Raw genomic sequence first — 15,649 nt, forward strand, 5'->3', positions numbered from 1 at the left:
AATTGATTCTATACCAGTACCAGTATTTGATTCTATACCAGTACCAGTATTTGATTCTATACCAGTACTAGTATTTGATTCTATACCAGTACCAGATTTTATACCACTACCAGGTTTATGAATTGATTCTATACCAGTACCAGTATTTGATTCTATACCAGTACTAGATGCATCAGTGGTAGGCTGTGATATTTTGGGTTCATATTGTGTTCCTGGAATATTTGGTTCTCGGAAACTTGTGTATTAAAATCTTTTTATGTGCAAGAAAATTTCTCATGCTCAATCCTGTCCACAAAATTTTGTATGATTCATGCTAATAGTAAAAAAAATTGAATGTGTTCCTTCAATTTCACAATATTTTGAGTACCATGCTTTCACAGAGCCCTCAATGCACTGAAGGATATTAGTTTCAATAAATGATAATAAGTATCACTTTTAATATTGACTTTTATTATCACCACCAAAGATCAAAATACATGACCTCTGAACATGAAGAGTTGCCTGTGTAATACGCTATAGTACATGAATATTATATCATTCTGAAAACCACCATATTGTTAACAGTTAGAACTCAAGAGAAAACTTTAGTGATTGGTTTCTGCCTTTAGTCTTGATGCCTTCTTGTCATAAATATTTTGATTCTATGGGTAGTAGATGCTATGTATATTTATAATATACATATACAGTGTAGCCTCTATATTAGAGCTGAAACGAATAGTGAGATATTTGAATAGTTTTTTTCTGTTCGAACTATTCGCATAATAAAAGTATTAATTGTTATTGCAATAATTAACGTTGGTCTGTTTATTTACCAACTTGCTAAATACTGATGCTGTGGCCCGGGAAAGTGGTTCTCGATCTCTAAGAAGCCCCGTTTGGCATCATTTTGAAAAGTTTAACACCAAAAAAGGTAGTTTATAATCATTCAGTAATAACAGTTGAATTATTTGATATCCGTTCGTTTAGCGTGCCAACTATTCGAATAGTGAAAAATACTATTTGTTTCAGCCTTACTCTATATAATGGACACTTTGGTAGAAGAAAACTTGTTTTTATACAGAGGTGTCCTTTATGTGGAGGTTATTCTATACAGTAAGGAATGCAATTGGTACACTAGGTGCTATCCGTTAAATGGAGGTGTACGCTATAGAGAGTGTCCATTAAGAGAGACTGAATATTATTATACCTTTGGGCCTAAAGTACTACAATGGTTTTGTTAATCCTCTTTATTCAGTAGCTTCTGGTGCTTTTAAGTATTATTATTTGATAATAAATGAATGACAAACAATTATTAATAACTAATAATCATATTGACAATATGATGCACCAAATTGAAATTAATTGACCATAACATACAGTCCTAATAGGAATGAGTGTTTATAAATATACTACAGGTTATAAATTAATTTAACGTGGCAATGTTGATAGCTACCATATTAATATAATGTTAATGTGTATTGTAATAATCAACTTAATGTCAAGTTTTACTTGCATTTTCAAAAGCAGTCAGAATGTACATTAATCGTATAGTTCATATACTTATGGCTGCCTTGTTGACAGTTAATTTTAAAAAGCTTAATCAAAATGCGTGGGCTGTCTTGCTATTTTTAGATGTGGGCAGATTTTCATATTATAATAACTTTTATTAGTGATGTAATCTGTATGATGTAAAGCTGATACTGTTGTGATAATAATAATAATATTAATGTGGGCTGGCCTGGCAGTAGATTTTACCATGTATGTACAATGTACATGTGTATGTACATTAAGATTGTATTAATGTGATATTTGTGTGTGTTTAATTGGGTTTCCAAGTTCAGTTAGTTCACTGATAATTAAAGCTTTGTTATGGCTTTCACTCTCTTGTCTTCTTTAATGTACTCTCTATACTATATATGGACTTACACCTCCTAACTTCCTCTCTCTGTCTCTCTCTGTCTCTGTCTCTCTGTCTCTGTCTCTCTCCCTCTCTGTCTCTCTCTGTGTCTCTCTCTCCCTCCCTCTCTCTCTCCCTCTCTCTCCCCTAGTTGGCAATAAGAATGATAGCCCAGATAAGAAGGTTGTGTCCACAGAAGACGCTCAGAAATTTTCAGAACAGATTGGTATAGATTTGTACGAAACGAGTGCCAAAGAGAACATCAATGTAGAAGAGGTAGGATCTTCTTTCCCTCCCCCCCCTCTCTCTCTCTCTCTTCTTCCTCTGTTATTGTTTATCAATTGGATATAGATATACATGCACACACACACACACTCTCTCTCTCTGTCTTGTTTCTCCATTTTGTGTCACTAAACCATTTTGTTTACCATACAATGAAGTGTTATTGAATTCTGTTGTATATAGCTAAGGAAGAGAGGATTACAGCCAATTTTATTATCAACAGGAAAAAATTATTCTGTGTCCTTTTTTTAATTTTTAAGACTATACATAATTTTTTAATGCTAAATTAAAGTGACTATTAATTATAGACAAATGTTTAAAATGACTTGAGCCCAATTCTTCAACGTATAATGCCAACACCTGTATGTTAATGTGTGCTGCTTGAATTAATATTGACCTTACCTCCAACTACTACTTATTATTATTATTATTATTTTTATTTTATTTTATAGGTATTTTATGCTATAACTCGACTGGTTTTAAAAACAAAAAAGGAAACAGCCAAAGATGGAGGAGGCACCAAGGACACCATAAAGGTGAACAAATCGAGTGGTGCCAAAGGAGGGAAGAAGAAGTGTTGCTAAAGTTGTATCTTTCTTGTCCTTTTTTTCCTGTCTTCATCTCTGTCTTACTCTCATTGACTATACTTTATGTGTTGCATTTTTTATGATATAATTACCGATTGAGCCACTTTTCTAGCTGCTATTTGGATACTATACTAATTTACTATTATCATTATTATTATTATTATCATTATTATTATTATCATTATTTAATGTTATAGTTGTATTAATTTTTTTATGTATAATTGTTTACATGTACATAATAAAATAAATATTAATTTTTGTTGTTATTATTATTATTATGTTTCATGTCTGTGTATAGGCACCTAGTTTGGTAGGGGATATTGAACAGCATATTGTGGACATCTTTTTTTATTTATTCTATTATTCTATTCTTTTTTATAATACCTCTCCAGCTGTCTTCCTATTAGCCTTTCCATGTCACTCTGCGTATGAGAATTAGGTATGGGAATGAAATATTAAGTATGGGAACGAAAATGAAGCACTTCAATGGCTATAGAAAGGTTTTTAGGTTTGAGCTTTGATTGCCAAATCACCCATTACATTTTCTAATGCATATTGACATTGTTATGCTATGTAGAAAGTTTGAGCTGTGTCCGACAAATTTTTTGAGTTACGGCCATTTTTTAACGAGCCAGAAAAACCATGGACTATAGCCCATGGTTTTTTTCAAAAATTGACCAAAAAATGACCCCCAATTTTTATTACATTTTCTAATGCGTATTGATGTCCTTATGCTATGTAGAAAGTTTGAGCTGATTCCGACAAATATTTTTTGAGTTACGGCCATTTTTTAAAGCAAGCCAGAATTTGAAAAAAACCATGGACTATAGCCCATGGTTTTTTCCAAAAATTGGCCAAAAAATGACCCCCAATTTTCATTACATTTTCTAATACATATTGATCTCTTTATGCTATGTAGAAAGTTTGAGCTGATTCCGACAAATATTTTTCGAGTTACAGCCATTTTTAAAACGAGCCAGAGTTTGAAAAAAAAGCATGGATTATAGCCCATGGTTTTTTTCAAAAATTGACCAAAAAATGACCCCCAATTTTTATTACATTTTCTAATGCATATTGATGTCCTTATGCTATGTAGAAAGTTTGAGCTGATTCTGACAAATATTTTTCGAGTTACGACCATTTTTTTAAACAAGCCAGAATTTAAAAAAAAGCATGGACTATAGCCCATGGTTTTTTTCCAAAAATTGGCCTAAAAATGACCCCCAATTTTTATTACATTTTCTAATGCAAATTGACATTGTTATGCTATGTAGAAAGTTTGAGCTGATTCCGAAAAATATTTTCTGAGTTACGCCATTTTTTAAAACAAGCCAGAATTATAAAAAAAAGCATGGACTATAGCCCATGGTTTTTCCCAAAAATTGGCCAAAAAATGACCCCCAATTTTTATTACATTTTCTAATGCAAATTGACATCGTTATGCTATGTAGAAAGTTTGAGCTGATTCCGAAAAATATTTTTTGAGGTCCGCCATTTTTTAAAACAAGCCAGAATTTAAAAAAAAGCATGGACTATAGCCCATGGTTTTTCCCAAAAATTGGCCAAAAAATGACCCCCAATTTTTATTACATTTTCTAATGCGTATTGATGTCCTTATGCTATGTAGAAAGTTTGAGCTGATTCCGACAAATATTTTTTGAGTTACGCCATTTTTTAAAGCAAGCCAGAATTTGAAAAAAAAGCATGGACTGTAGCCCATGGTTTTTTCCAAAAATTGGCCAAAAAATGACCCCCAATTTTCATTACATTTTTAAATACGTATTGATCTCTTTATGCTATGTAGAAAGTTTGAGCTGATTCCGACAAATATTTTTCGAGTTACAGCCATTTTTAAAATGAGCCAGAATTTGAAAAAAAAGCATGGACTATAGCCCATGGTTTTTTCCAAAAATTGGCCAAAAATGACCCCCAATTTTTATTACATTTTCTAATGCAAATTGACATCGTTATGCTATGTAGAAAGTTTGAGCTGATTCCGAAAAATATTTTTTGAGTTACGCCATTTTTTAAAACAAGCCAGAATTTGAAAAAAAGCATGGACTATAGCCCATGGTTTTTTCCAAAAATTGACCAATAAATGACCCCCAATTTTTATTACATTTTCTAATGCATATTGACATCATTATGCTATGTAGAAAGTTTGAGCTGATTCCAACAAATATTTTTTGAGTTACAGCCATTTTTAAAAACGAGCCAGAATTTGATAAAAACCATGGACTATGGCCCATGGTTTTTTCCAAAAATTGGCCAAAAAATGACCCCCAATTTTCATTACATTTTCTAATACGCATTGATCTCTTTATGCTATGTAGAAAGTTTGAGCTGATTCCGACAAATATTTTTCGAGTTACAGCCATTTTTAAAACGAGCCAGAATTTGAAAAAAAACCATGGGCTATAGCCCATGGTTTATTTCCAAAAATTGGCAAAAAAATGACCGTCAATTTTTATTACATTTTCTAACGCATACTGATGTCTTTATGCTATGTAGAAAGTTTGAGCTGATTCCGACAAATATTTTTCGAGTTACGACAATTTTTTAAAACGAGCCAGAATTTGAAAAAAGCATGGACTATAGCCCATGGTTTTTTCCAAAAATTGACCAAAAAATGACCCCCAATTTTTATTACATTTTCTAATGCATATTGATGTCCTTATGCTATATAGAAAGTTTGAGCTGCTTTTTAAAAAAATTATTCAATTTTTGAAAAGCCCATGGGTTTTTTCCAAAATTGACTCTTGATTTTTTATTATTAATTTTTTTGATTGATGATCTAGTACAACTTTTAAATAGCTCAACCTTTCAAACATTATGCAAATGCATACAATGTATGATAATTATAAAGCAATACCTGCCAGTCTTCTAACTGTTGCTGCAGTTCATATTTTTGCTGGACAACTTTCATGAGCTGATCATTAAGCTCAGTGTAGTCTGCCTGGAGGCGCTCTATATCTTCTTGCAAAATGGAGCATCTAATTTTAGAAGATACACAAGAAATCGTACAACTCTCCCATTTAATATGTTGCATACATGTATATACATTACCTTTCACAATCACTGAATAGTGACTACCAGACAGAAAGGAAGAAATCGAAATCATAAGAAATTTTATCTATTTTTTATTATACCTTCATTTCTTCTGATAATGGCTCTATGTCAGGAACCTGGTGTACAAATTTAAAGAATCAATAATGCTTGTGTTTTGCTGTCCAATCTTACCTTTTTAGTGAGCATTAAAGAAGCCTGATCATTTAAAGACTCTGTCAAAACCTTTGTCTTTACATAGGAACGATAATTGTAGCATAATGATAATAATAATAATAATTATATATTATTGTGATTATTATTATTATCATTATTATTATTTACTTGCTCCAGTTGCTCTTTATATTCTGAATGCCATTGAAAGCAAGCTTGCTGAGTCATGCTCAATTCTTCTCTGAGTTTTTGATGATCTTCCAAGAGATCACTATACTCCATTCTTAATGTCCTTTCCTCTTCTTTCTTTTCTTTCAACTGCATGAAAGAGCATCTTTCATGCATGCAGTACATTTAATCTACATTGCATCTTCAATATCATCATTGCATGCTGCAGTCAGTCATACTTTCTCTTTTTTCATTCCATGCACAAAAACTATTTTATGTACTTCTGATAATGTTTCTTCATTTATTTCTTGCAATTGTACAATTTGTTCTTGAAGGTCTTTCACCATTGCCTCAGAATCATCTAACATAGCCTTAGAGGATTTCTTGTTTTTCTCCAGCTATATACATGTAATTATGTGTTTTATTTTATACATTCATGCATGCATGCAAATCTATTATGCAGTATAGCTCCAAATTCTTGTCAAAAGTAAATATTTGTCATTTCTGTTATAAATCTGCATACTACTCACGTAGAACAAAAATTTTGTCAATTAAAAATTTTTTCAAACAAAATTGCCTCACGAATTTGACGAAATTTTTGACTGACAAAAATTTGAAGCTATACAGTATAGTTTTTTTGCATGCATCATATCTTAAACCGCCTTCCCCTGCTCTTGTAATTCCTATCATGCACCTTACTTCTAGTTCCAGTTTTCTCAGATCTTCAACATTTTTTGCATTCTCCTCTGACAAGAGCTCAAAGCTCTTTAGCTCTCCTTTCAGTTTGTTTTCCAGCCCCTTCAAATTGTTGTCTTTTCTCTCAAGCTCCTCCTCTAGCTCTTTCATTTGATCGCTTGTCGTCTGCTGCAAAAACTGCAAAGACTTGTCGTAAGAAACCTTTTGAGAAGCGTATCTCTATAGTAAAGGAGCAATGGAGGATATAGAAATGAGATATGTCTATTAGTTGAGTAATAAAACTTGCAACTTAAAGCAGTATTACTACACATGATATAGAATAATATTTTCAGCATTCTTTTACATGCAAAAGTTGCTAGCTGTCACCAATTAGTGAAAAACTCAACAGGTATATGTTATCAAAATGTGCTTGCCATATAACTGTACAATCAAGTGCCTGGCAAATGCTGTATTTCTTAATTCCTTTCCCATTATGTATTTTCAATAAAATGCTTACTCCTTCAGCTTCTTCACATTTCAATTTCATTTTCTCCAGCTCCTCCACCAGTGCTTCTTTCTCCTCTAACAATTGCTGGCCATAGTCCACTGCCTTAAATAATTCTTCTTCTCTCTGTGCTAGCTCAGCTTTTAGTTGACTCTTGTTATCGTTTGTAATGACACTGGCCATTGGAGGAGATGATGGATCACTGATGTGCATAATAACTGGAAAGCAGTTACTATGGTGATGATTTAAGAATAAATGGAATTTGAAATTATTATACAGCCATTTTTAGATACAGTTACTTACTCTATTTTGCTTGGAAGTTTAAGAACCTCAACAATGTTAACAGTATGGCTATCAACTCAAACCTGTTTTCATTCAACCAGCAGATGCTACCACAAACTGTTACTCCCACTTTCAAACAGGAACTAAGAAGTGAAGAAACTGGATTTATAAAATTGCACTTCTACCCAGGCTCCCTCCCTTTCTTCCTTCCACTAATACTTTAACTTGTCAATACATATTAACACATTTATATCAGAATAAGTGACTTTAATTGGTGTGTGTAAATTGTTGGCAGTCATTAGCTGCTCTGATCTTCAGAAGTCTTCAGCACTTCTAAGGCTTTGCTGCGTGCTTTGTGATATGCGTCTAAAAAAGCAATGGAGAGAGAGAGGGATGAAAATATATAGGAGATTAGAAGAAATGGTGAAATTTTAATGCATTACCTGTAACTGCTTTGACTGACATAGACAAATTTCCTTGCTGTTGCCTGGAAAAAAGAATTAGGAATTCAGGATATTGCACTGATTGAACTATTGTTGCATTGCCAAAATCAATTGCCAAGATAATAAATTTTAAACATTTTCTACCTTAGCTTCTCTCTCATTTCTTTACTGGAATATATTTCAGCAGTTTCACTACAAAAAACAATCAATAATTAATTTAATTTTTAACAAGTAATAATGCAAAATTTTCCATCAGCATAAAAATTAGAGTGTTAACATTTTGGCAAATTACTTTTGAAAAAGTAATTTGCTTTAATTAATAATTTACTTTTTTCATCTGCATTTGGAGGTAAAAATTTTAGTGAATGGAGCTAAATTTATCAAAATTTAAGACTAAAAGCAAGCCTTAACTTACCGGCTAAGACTGAGCACACTCAATTTAATGTAAACCTTTCCACTTGAGATACTGGTAGCTCCAAACCTGCTCTTTGCATCTCTGCTATCCTTCAGGCTGGTCCGACTGGAAGTGCCGATGAAATAATGCAACAGCTGCTCCTTTAACGAGGTAGGACTCGGCTTAGAAGTATTGATGGGAACTGTAAGTGATGCTATAGAGGAAATGACAAAATGAGAGAAGAGTGAAAAAGAGTAGGCTTAACAAAGAAGAGGCAGACAATTAAATCAACTGCTATAAGTGTAAAAATTTTCAAGGTACTAAATTTTTGTGGTTAGCAGGCTCCTTCAAAACATCAAAATTTAATACACTTTGAAAATTTCTAGACTTACGGGTAACTAACCAGGTACTAATGGTAGAGAGTAAGTTCCATATCCTTCTAATCTGTGTCTGTCCCAAAAGTCAAGAGAAGAAACTTCAACGGAAACAAAAGGAGACGACATTGAAGGAGATGAACCAGAAGAGGGAGATGGAGTGGAGACTAGTAGCTCGTATTCAAATGGAGTACAAAAATGGGTCACCTATACAAGGCGCAATTGAGAATTCAGTACATGACTATAGCTATAACATGTACAATAGAAACGATGAATAATTATTATATCATGAATCTTGGCGGGACTTATAATTTGTGGATTGATCCAACTGGCATTTTTAGACCCCATTTACACTAATCTATTTTTACATGTAAACGGAGACTTTTTGATTCTGATACAGCTTCTGTTTACACTAATACATGAAAACGCATCACCTATCCAAAGCAAAATGTAAACGGATACTGAAGTGGATACTTCTATAAACGAATGATAAATCTTATGAAAATGCAGCTGCTGGATTAGTGTAAACACCTGAAACGAATAATAGCAAAAACAATCCGGATTCAGTGAAGTGGATTAGTGTAAACGGGGCCTTATATTGGGGAATTTTCAACTACTTGTCATTGAAGATTGAAAGGAAACAGCAGATTTCATGTTTAACAATTTCTTCATAAATAACCAAACATTACACTGTTTTATACCATACCTGGTCACTATTGGGAGAACTCAGTTGTGTAGATATTAATTCAATTCCACTCTTTAGCTCAAAACCTATACATAGTAACAAGACAATTACATCATAAAGTATTACTAATAATATACCCTCATTTGGAAGGTGGAGCTGAAATATTATATATACAGGAGACCAACCAAATCCTTCAGCAGTTTCTAAATGAAATAAAAATAGAGAAAGGAGAGAGAGAGTTACCGTAAAGCAGGAATTTTTGGAGGGAGTAAAATTTGGCGAATTGCTAAATTTTGGTGATTGGCAGATTTTAATTTGGCGAATTTGTAGCCACGTGCCATTGAGCATGCGCATAATGGCTCAAAATGGCAGATTTTAATTTTGGCAAATGGCTATCAAAATGCCAATTCAACAAATTTAATTCCCTCCAAAAATTCCAACTATACAGTAACCTACCTATTGAGCCAATAATGTGTACTAGTTTAGTATCTTTATCAGGAGGCTATAAATAGAATAAGTCATGTGATTGTCATGTGAGATCATGTGATTACCAGTGACTGAAACTCCGCCCCTAATGACTGCTTGAGCCTCTCAGACTGATGACTATGCAACTATGAATAAAATTATTATAAAAAAACAAAAATAATACATGGATACAATAATTAATGATCTATGAATATTAATTACCTGATTATGCAATTGTCTCTCCCTTTGTAGTTCTTCTCCAGTAATTGGTTGCGACACATTCTCTATTCGATATTCAAATATTTCTAAAAACGAAGATAGTATACTGAAATATACTAATTATGCCCATATAGTATACTAATGATGCCCATATAGTATACTAATGATGCCCATATAGTATACTAGTGATGCCCATATAGTATATTAATGATGCCCATATAGTATATTAATGATGCCCATATAGTATATTAATGATGCCCATATAGTTTACTAGTGATGCCCATATAGTATATTAATGATGCCCATATAGTTTACTAGTGATGCCCATATAGTATATTAATGATGCCCATATAGTATATTAATGATGCCCATATAGTTTACTAGTGATGCCCATATAGTATACTGACCTCTACCAGAGCTCTCAATCCTGTACCAGTGTTCATCATGTGATACGTCACGTGACAACATTAACTGTCCGACGGTAGTATCGACCTAAAATTATTATTAATTATTAAAATCACCAGGAGTCCTTATTCCATAGTATTAACTTACCGTGATTGTGAATAGGACTTTCTCATCAAAATCCAGTCCACTATGATAATAAGAAAATGGAGGATGCAAAGTACATTTTATTATAATCATTATACTGACTCAATCTGTGACTGCAAGTCAGCCATCACATACATGGTTTGTCTGTGGTGAGCTGCATTCTTTCTCCTGCATAAAAAATGATGCAAAACTACTACCACCTCTCCTGCTTACAACCTCTCTCTTTCTCGCTCTCCCTCTCTCTCTGTCTCTCTCTCTTCTCCCTCTTTCCCTCCCTCCCTCCCTTCCCCCCTCTCTCTTCTCCCTCTCTCTCTCCCCCCTCTTTCTCTTACCTTCCTTTCTTAATCACAGGTTCATCATCATAAGGCTATCATAAAAATCAAAACAATCATCATCACCATAGCTAAGAGAAATGCTTACCTGGTAACGATCTTGGCTGATATAACTAAACAATCGACTGTTAGCATTTCTATCTTTCCTGCAAAAGAAATACGCTACATCAAAAAGAGGTGTGGCCACCACACCCACCGAACATACTTTGCTAGTAATATTTGGTAGTCTTCATTTGAAGGAGGTTCTTCAGCATATTTTCGTTTCTCCAGCTGTAAATAATAATTAATAATCTTTTTAAATATCTCATATACATGTAACTCAAAAAATGTTATTCTTAAAATTGCTATAACATAAAAAATTGAAATCGGAATCAGCTCAAACTTTCTACGCAGCATAAGGACATCAATATGTATCAGAAAATGTTATAAAAATTGGGGATCATTTTGGAGCCATTTTTTGGAAAAACCATGGGCTATATAGCCTTGGGTATTTTTCAGAATTTCGGTATTTTTAAAAATCGCCATAACTTGAAAAATTGAAGTCGGAATAAGCTCAAACTTTCTACACAGTATAAGAACATCAATATGTATCAGAAAATGTAATAAAAATTTGGGGTGATTTCAGAACCATTTTTTGGAAAAAACCATGGGCTATAGCCTTGGGTAATTTTCAGAATTTTGACGTTTTCTTAAAATGGCCGTAACTTCAAAAATTTAAGTTGGAATCGCCTCAGACTTTCTACACAGCATAAGGACATCAATATGTATCAGAAAATGTAATAAAAATTTGGAGTGATTTCGGAACCATTTTTTGGAAAAAACCATGGGTTATAGCCTTGGGTAATTTTTAGAATTTTGATGTTTTTAAAATGGCCGTAACTTGAAAAATTTAAGTTGGAATCGCCTCAAACTTTCTACACAGCATAAGGACATCAATATGTATCAGAAAATGTAATAAAAATTTGGAGTGATTTCGGAACCATTTTTTGGAAAAAACCATGGGCTATAGCCTTGAGTATTTTTCAGAATTTCGGCATTTTTTAAAATCGCCATAACTTGAAAAATTGAAGTCAGAATAAGCTCAAACTTTCTACATAGCATAAGGACATCAATATGTATCAGAAAATGTAATAAAAATTTGGAGTGGTTTCGGAACTATTTTTTGGAAAAACCATGGGCTATAAGCCTTGGGTATTTTTCAGAATTTCGGCATTTTTTAAAATCGCCATAACTTGAAAAATTGAAGTCAGAATAAGCTCAAACTTTCTACATAGCATAAGGACATCAATATGTATCAGAAAATGTTATAAAAATTGGGGATCATTTTGGAGCCATTTTTTGGAAAAAAAACCATGGGCTATAGTCCATGGTTTTTTTTGAAAGTTTGCAACTATTCAAAACCTGCAGTGTCTATGGCAGCTTTAATTGTTATTCGGTTAAGTAGCTTAATAATACATCATGAAGTTACCCATTAAATATGTCATGTAGTTTATTGTGCTAAAATAATGCTAATTTAGTATCCCTGAATTAATTAATGCCCTGAGCCACACCCACCAGTACGATTGTGTAGAAGGCCATAATTATTATTAAAAAATAAAAAATTCTAAAATTCTAACTCACTGGACTAAAATATTTCTCTTGCCAATGGAATGTCAAAACTTCAAGGTCTGCTAGTCAAATAGTATACAGAGAGTAGGAGTAAAACGATTAATTATCACTTGCAACAATAACAATTATGAAGATTACCATTTTCATTCGATTCGCGAGGATTTGAAGCTAGTTCTAACCTTCTTCTACTTAAGCTGGCTTTTCTGAGGCTTACCCTAAAACAAAAAAATAAGAAAACTACTTTAAACGCTTGAAAATATTACTTTAATTTTAAATTTTCCAGAGGATCTTTCAACCTGTACATCACCCCAATCCGGATTAGTATACGGAAGTATCCCAATAATTTGGTAGTGCCTTGAGTATCCGAATAATAAACGGAAACCATACTCAGATTGTGTGAATGGAGAGGAGATAGTGAGGACGAAAAATGTCTTTTCTCTCTAAACTGCCTTACATAATCGCCACCATCTTGCTACTGATAGGAGGAGCACTCTTCTTTGCTTTCCCGTTAGCTCGGAACCAGTTTCTAGCCATATCATAACTCTAACCTCTCTCTCTCTCCTCCTCCTCCTCCTCTCTCTCTTTCTAGTATTAGGAATATTTTTGAATTCTACATCAGATATGAGCCGAACAGAATCTACCTGGTCATACCAATACTGGCTGGATCATATCTTGTCCCTATGTACTTTTTTGTGATGTCTACCTTTTTCCTAGCCTCCTTTGTTGACCCAGGAATATATCCCAGAGGTACAATAATTTTGTATTATGTGGCTATTGGTTATAAATATCGTATTTACTACATATTACGAATTTATGAGTATATAAACATGTATACATCATGTTTACATGTTTTAGTACATTGTATAATAATTGTATCAGGGGGTTAATGTAATCATTATCATGGTCTATTAAACTTTCATTCGTTATATTGCATGTACATGTACTTCATTGTACGACTTAATATCAATTTACACATATATTTACACACTCATGCTTACTGTTGATCCTATGTGCTATGTAGTATGGACACAGTGGAACCTCCTCCCTTTGTAGACCACTTCTGAGATAAGGACACCTATATAATGAGGACACCTTTATAATGAGGACACCTTTATAATGAGGACATTTTGTAATGTCCCAATTGGTACAAGCCTATACAAAAGTACCTCTGAAATGAGGACATCTCTGTATTAAGGACAGGTAGTGTGGGCCCAATGGTATCCTTAATAAAGAGGCTACACTGTAAATGATTTTTATGAAAATGATAAGATGGCCTGTATTTGACTTGTTTGTTTAGAAGTTATAACTATTTAAATGGAAATTGCACGATAATGAATGTTGTATTCTATATACATGTAAGTGGAAAGTTTACAAATTAAAATGCATAACACTTATGTTGAAAAAACTGTACATGCCTTATTCCCTGCATACAGCCCTGTATGTATATACACAGCCCTGTATTATATTATTTTATCTATACTTTTAATCTAATTTGTCCTATTAGTCAGTAATTCTAGCTACTCCAGTACAATCAGATCAAACAATTTTAAGCATTAGTAGTTTAAATGCCAGCACTAATTGTTGTAATTTTAATTACTTAATGTTCCTAACTGCCCCCTAGCAACAGGAGGGGCCACCAGCTGGACCTAGCCTATAGTGTGTTCTCTGTTTGATCCTTAAGGAGTTGATGTGTGTAGTAAAGCTAATCTGCCATTTCCTCTTTATCTCCATTTATAGTTAAGCCCTGACTTATATCATCGGTTTTGTTATGTATCATGGTGTATTGGGCTTGTATTAGGGACTGCTATAGTGGTGATCTGTCTTCATAACACACTCTGGGCTGTATTTCTCAATCCATTTCTCCTTTTCCCTTCTATTCTCTCCCTCCCTCCCTTTCTCTTTCCTTTCTTTTTTTCTTTTCTCTCTCTCTCTCTCTCTCTCCCCCTCTCTCTCAATCTCCCTTTTATTTATTTATCACTGTCCACTGTTGTGGAACAAAATTCTAAAAAATAGCTGTCATGTTGCTAAAACAGTTTCAATTAAGCTCTACCTACCACATTTCACAATAGCCAATAGGTCAACATACCGTCAATTTTTAATCAAAAGTGTGGGCGATTTAACCTTTTGGCACATGCTTTCCGCTAGAATAGAACCAAATCCTATTTTAGCGTCAGCGTAACGTCAAGCCTATTATGATATTGTAAATCTGCCTTTACATGTACATGTATATACATGTACATGTATATACATGTACAATTGTACATGTATATACATGCACTTGTGAAGCAGTGATTCAGTTTCAAACTTGGCACCTCTTCTTAATTGCATAGCTCTAATTCCTCTCCTTTTATTTGTAACATTAAAAAAATTTTCATATTTTTAGAATCCACAAATGAAGAAGATGATTTTAGACAGCCCCTCTACAGAGGTGCAGTAGTTAATGGTGTTTCAGTTAGAATGAAATGGTGTGAGACTTGCAAGTTTTATCGACCCCCGAGGACTTCTCACTGCTCTATATGTGACAACTGTGTAGAGGTAAGTAGGAAAATGATTTCTTTTCCCGCTCTCTTTCTCCCTCCCCCTCTCTCTCTCTCTCTCTCTCTCTCTCTCTCTCTCTCTCTCTCTCTCTCTCTCTCTCTCTCTCTCTCTCTCTCTCTCTCTCTCTCTCTCTTTCTCTCTCTTTCTCTCCCCCCCTCTCTCTCTCTCTTCTATTCCTTCCCCAGCTCTCTCTTTCTTGTCATCATTTCCCATCTCTGTCTAGTTCTGTTATTTGTTATCATACATTAATTATTTCCTGTGTTTAACTCCTCTCCTCTCTCTCTCTCTTTCAGAATTTTGATCACCACTGCCCGTGGGTTGATAACTGTATCGGCAAAAGAAACTATAAATATTTCTTTATGTTTGTCAATTCTCTCTCGTTCTTTATCCTCAACGGTTTCGGATGGACAGCATTCTCGATCATCCTACACAATCAAAACCGGCAGCT

General features: G+C 33.7%; 3 protein-coding genes and 1 long non-coding RNA gene across 5 annotated transcripts; 2 read left to right on the forward strand and 2 right to left on the reverse strand.

The window, feature by feature from the left end:
- The first annotated feature begins 1,140 nt into the window (after nt 1-1,140).
- On the forward strand, nt 1,141-3,148 carry LOC109583186 (uncharacterized). The gene is made up of 2 exons (XR_002185394.1): nt 1,141-2,152; nt 2,611-3,148. It is a non-coding gene; the product is annotated as an uncharacterized LOC109583186 (long non-coding RNA).
- LOC100633137 (BICD family-like cargo adapter 2) lies at nt 3,096-7,751 on the reverse strand. The gene is made up of 10 exons (XM_019998424.1): nt 7,616-7,751; nt 7,325-7,544; nt 6,832-7,047; nt 6,414-6,530; nt 6,136-6,282; nt 5,986-6,042; nt 5,895-5,930; nt 5,812-5,834; nt 5,618-5,738; nt 3,096-3,167 (listed from the first exon to the last, which is right to left on the reverse strand). Exons 2-10 carry the CDS (start codon nt 7,523-7,525, stop codon nt 3,111-3,113), a joined length of 975 nt encoding a protein of 324 aa, XP_019853983.1. The 5' UTR covers nt 7,526-7,544; nt 7,616-7,751; the 3' UTR covers nt 3,096-3,110.
- A 62-nt stretch (nt 7,752-7,813) lies between these two features.
- Nucleotides 7,814-13,063, reverse strand: LOC100633771 (Meckel syndrome type 1 protein-like). 2 transcript variants are annotated; one of them, XM_019998423.1, is made up of 19 exons: nt 12,927-13,063; nt 12,802-12,878; nt 12,676-12,722; nt 11,261-11,325; nt 11,144-11,201; nt 11,056-11,090; nt 10,826-10,891; nt 10,727-10,766; nt 10,582-10,666; nt 10,178-10,260; nt 10,042-10,101; nt 9,947-9,992; nt 9,628-9,693; nt 9,512-9,576; nt 8,835-9,012; nt 8,453-8,645; nt 8,182-8,229; nt 8,038-8,081; nt 7,814-7,960 (listed from the first exon to the last, which is right to left on the reverse strand). In XM_019998423.1, exons 1-19 carry the CDS (start codon nt 13,046-13,048, stop codon nt 7,893-7,895), a joined length of 1,446 nt encoding a protein of 481 aa, XP_019853982.1. In that variant the 5' UTR covers nt 13,049-13,063; the 3' UTR covers nt 7,814-7,892. The 2 variants fall into 2 exon arrangements, with proteins under 2 accessions (XP_019853982.1, XP_019853981.1); XM_019998422.1 differs by having other exon boundaries at nt 12,676-12,725.
- Nucleotides 13,047-15,644, forward strand: LOC100633899 (palmitoyltransferase ZDHHC5-like; the record flags this gene model as incomplete). The annotated part of the gene is made up of 4 exons (XM_003387746.3): nt 13,047-13,170; nt 13,253-13,410; nt 15,047-15,198; nt 15,495-15,644. Coding segments are annotated over exons 1-4 (540 nt in total), but the record flags the coding sequence as incomplete, so codon positions are not given.
- Between the last annotated feature and the right edge of the window lie 5 nt (nt 15,645-15,649).

The sequence above is a fragment of the Amphimedon queenslandica genome, unplaced genomic scaffold (assembly GCF_000090795.2).
Source record: "Amphimedon queenslandica unplaced genomic scaffold, v1.1 AMPQUscaffold_13320, whole genome shotgun sequence".
Classification (NCBI taxonomy): domain Eukaryota; kingdom Metazoa; phylum Porifera; class Demospongiae; order Haplosclerida; family Niphatidae; genus Amphimedon; species Amphimedon queenslandica.

What these genes read in the sequence shown, in the direction of transcription:
- LOC100633137 (XM_019998424.1), bottom strand. Translation starts at nt 7,525, where the DNA reads ATGCACATCAGTGATCCATCATCTCCTCCAATGGCCAGTGTCATTACA. An exon ending in ATAAAGAGCAACTGGAGCAA is followed by an intron (nt 6,043 to 6,135) that starts GTAAATAATAAT and finishes TCCTATGTAAAG; the next exon opens with ACAAAGGTTTTGACAGAGTC. An exon ending in CTATTCAGTGATTGTGAAAG is followed by an intron (nt 5,739 to 5,811) that starts GTAATGTATATA and finishes TTCTAAAATTAG; the next exon opens with ATGCTCCATTTTGCAAGAAG.
- LOC100633771 (XM_019998422.1), bottom strand. Translation starts at nt 13,048, where the DNA reads ATGGTTTCCGTTTATTATTCGGATACTCAAGGCACTACCAAATTATTG. An exon ending in TCGCGAATCGAATGAAAATG is followed by an intron (nt 12,726 to 12,801) that starts GTAATCTTCATA and finishes CTATTTGACTAG; the next exon opens with CAGACCTTGAAGTTTTGACA. An exon ending in AAGTCCTATTCACAATCACG is followed by an intron (nt 10,667 to 10,726) that starts GTAAGTTAATAC and finishes TAATAATTTTAG; the next exon opens with GTCGATACTACCGTCGGACA.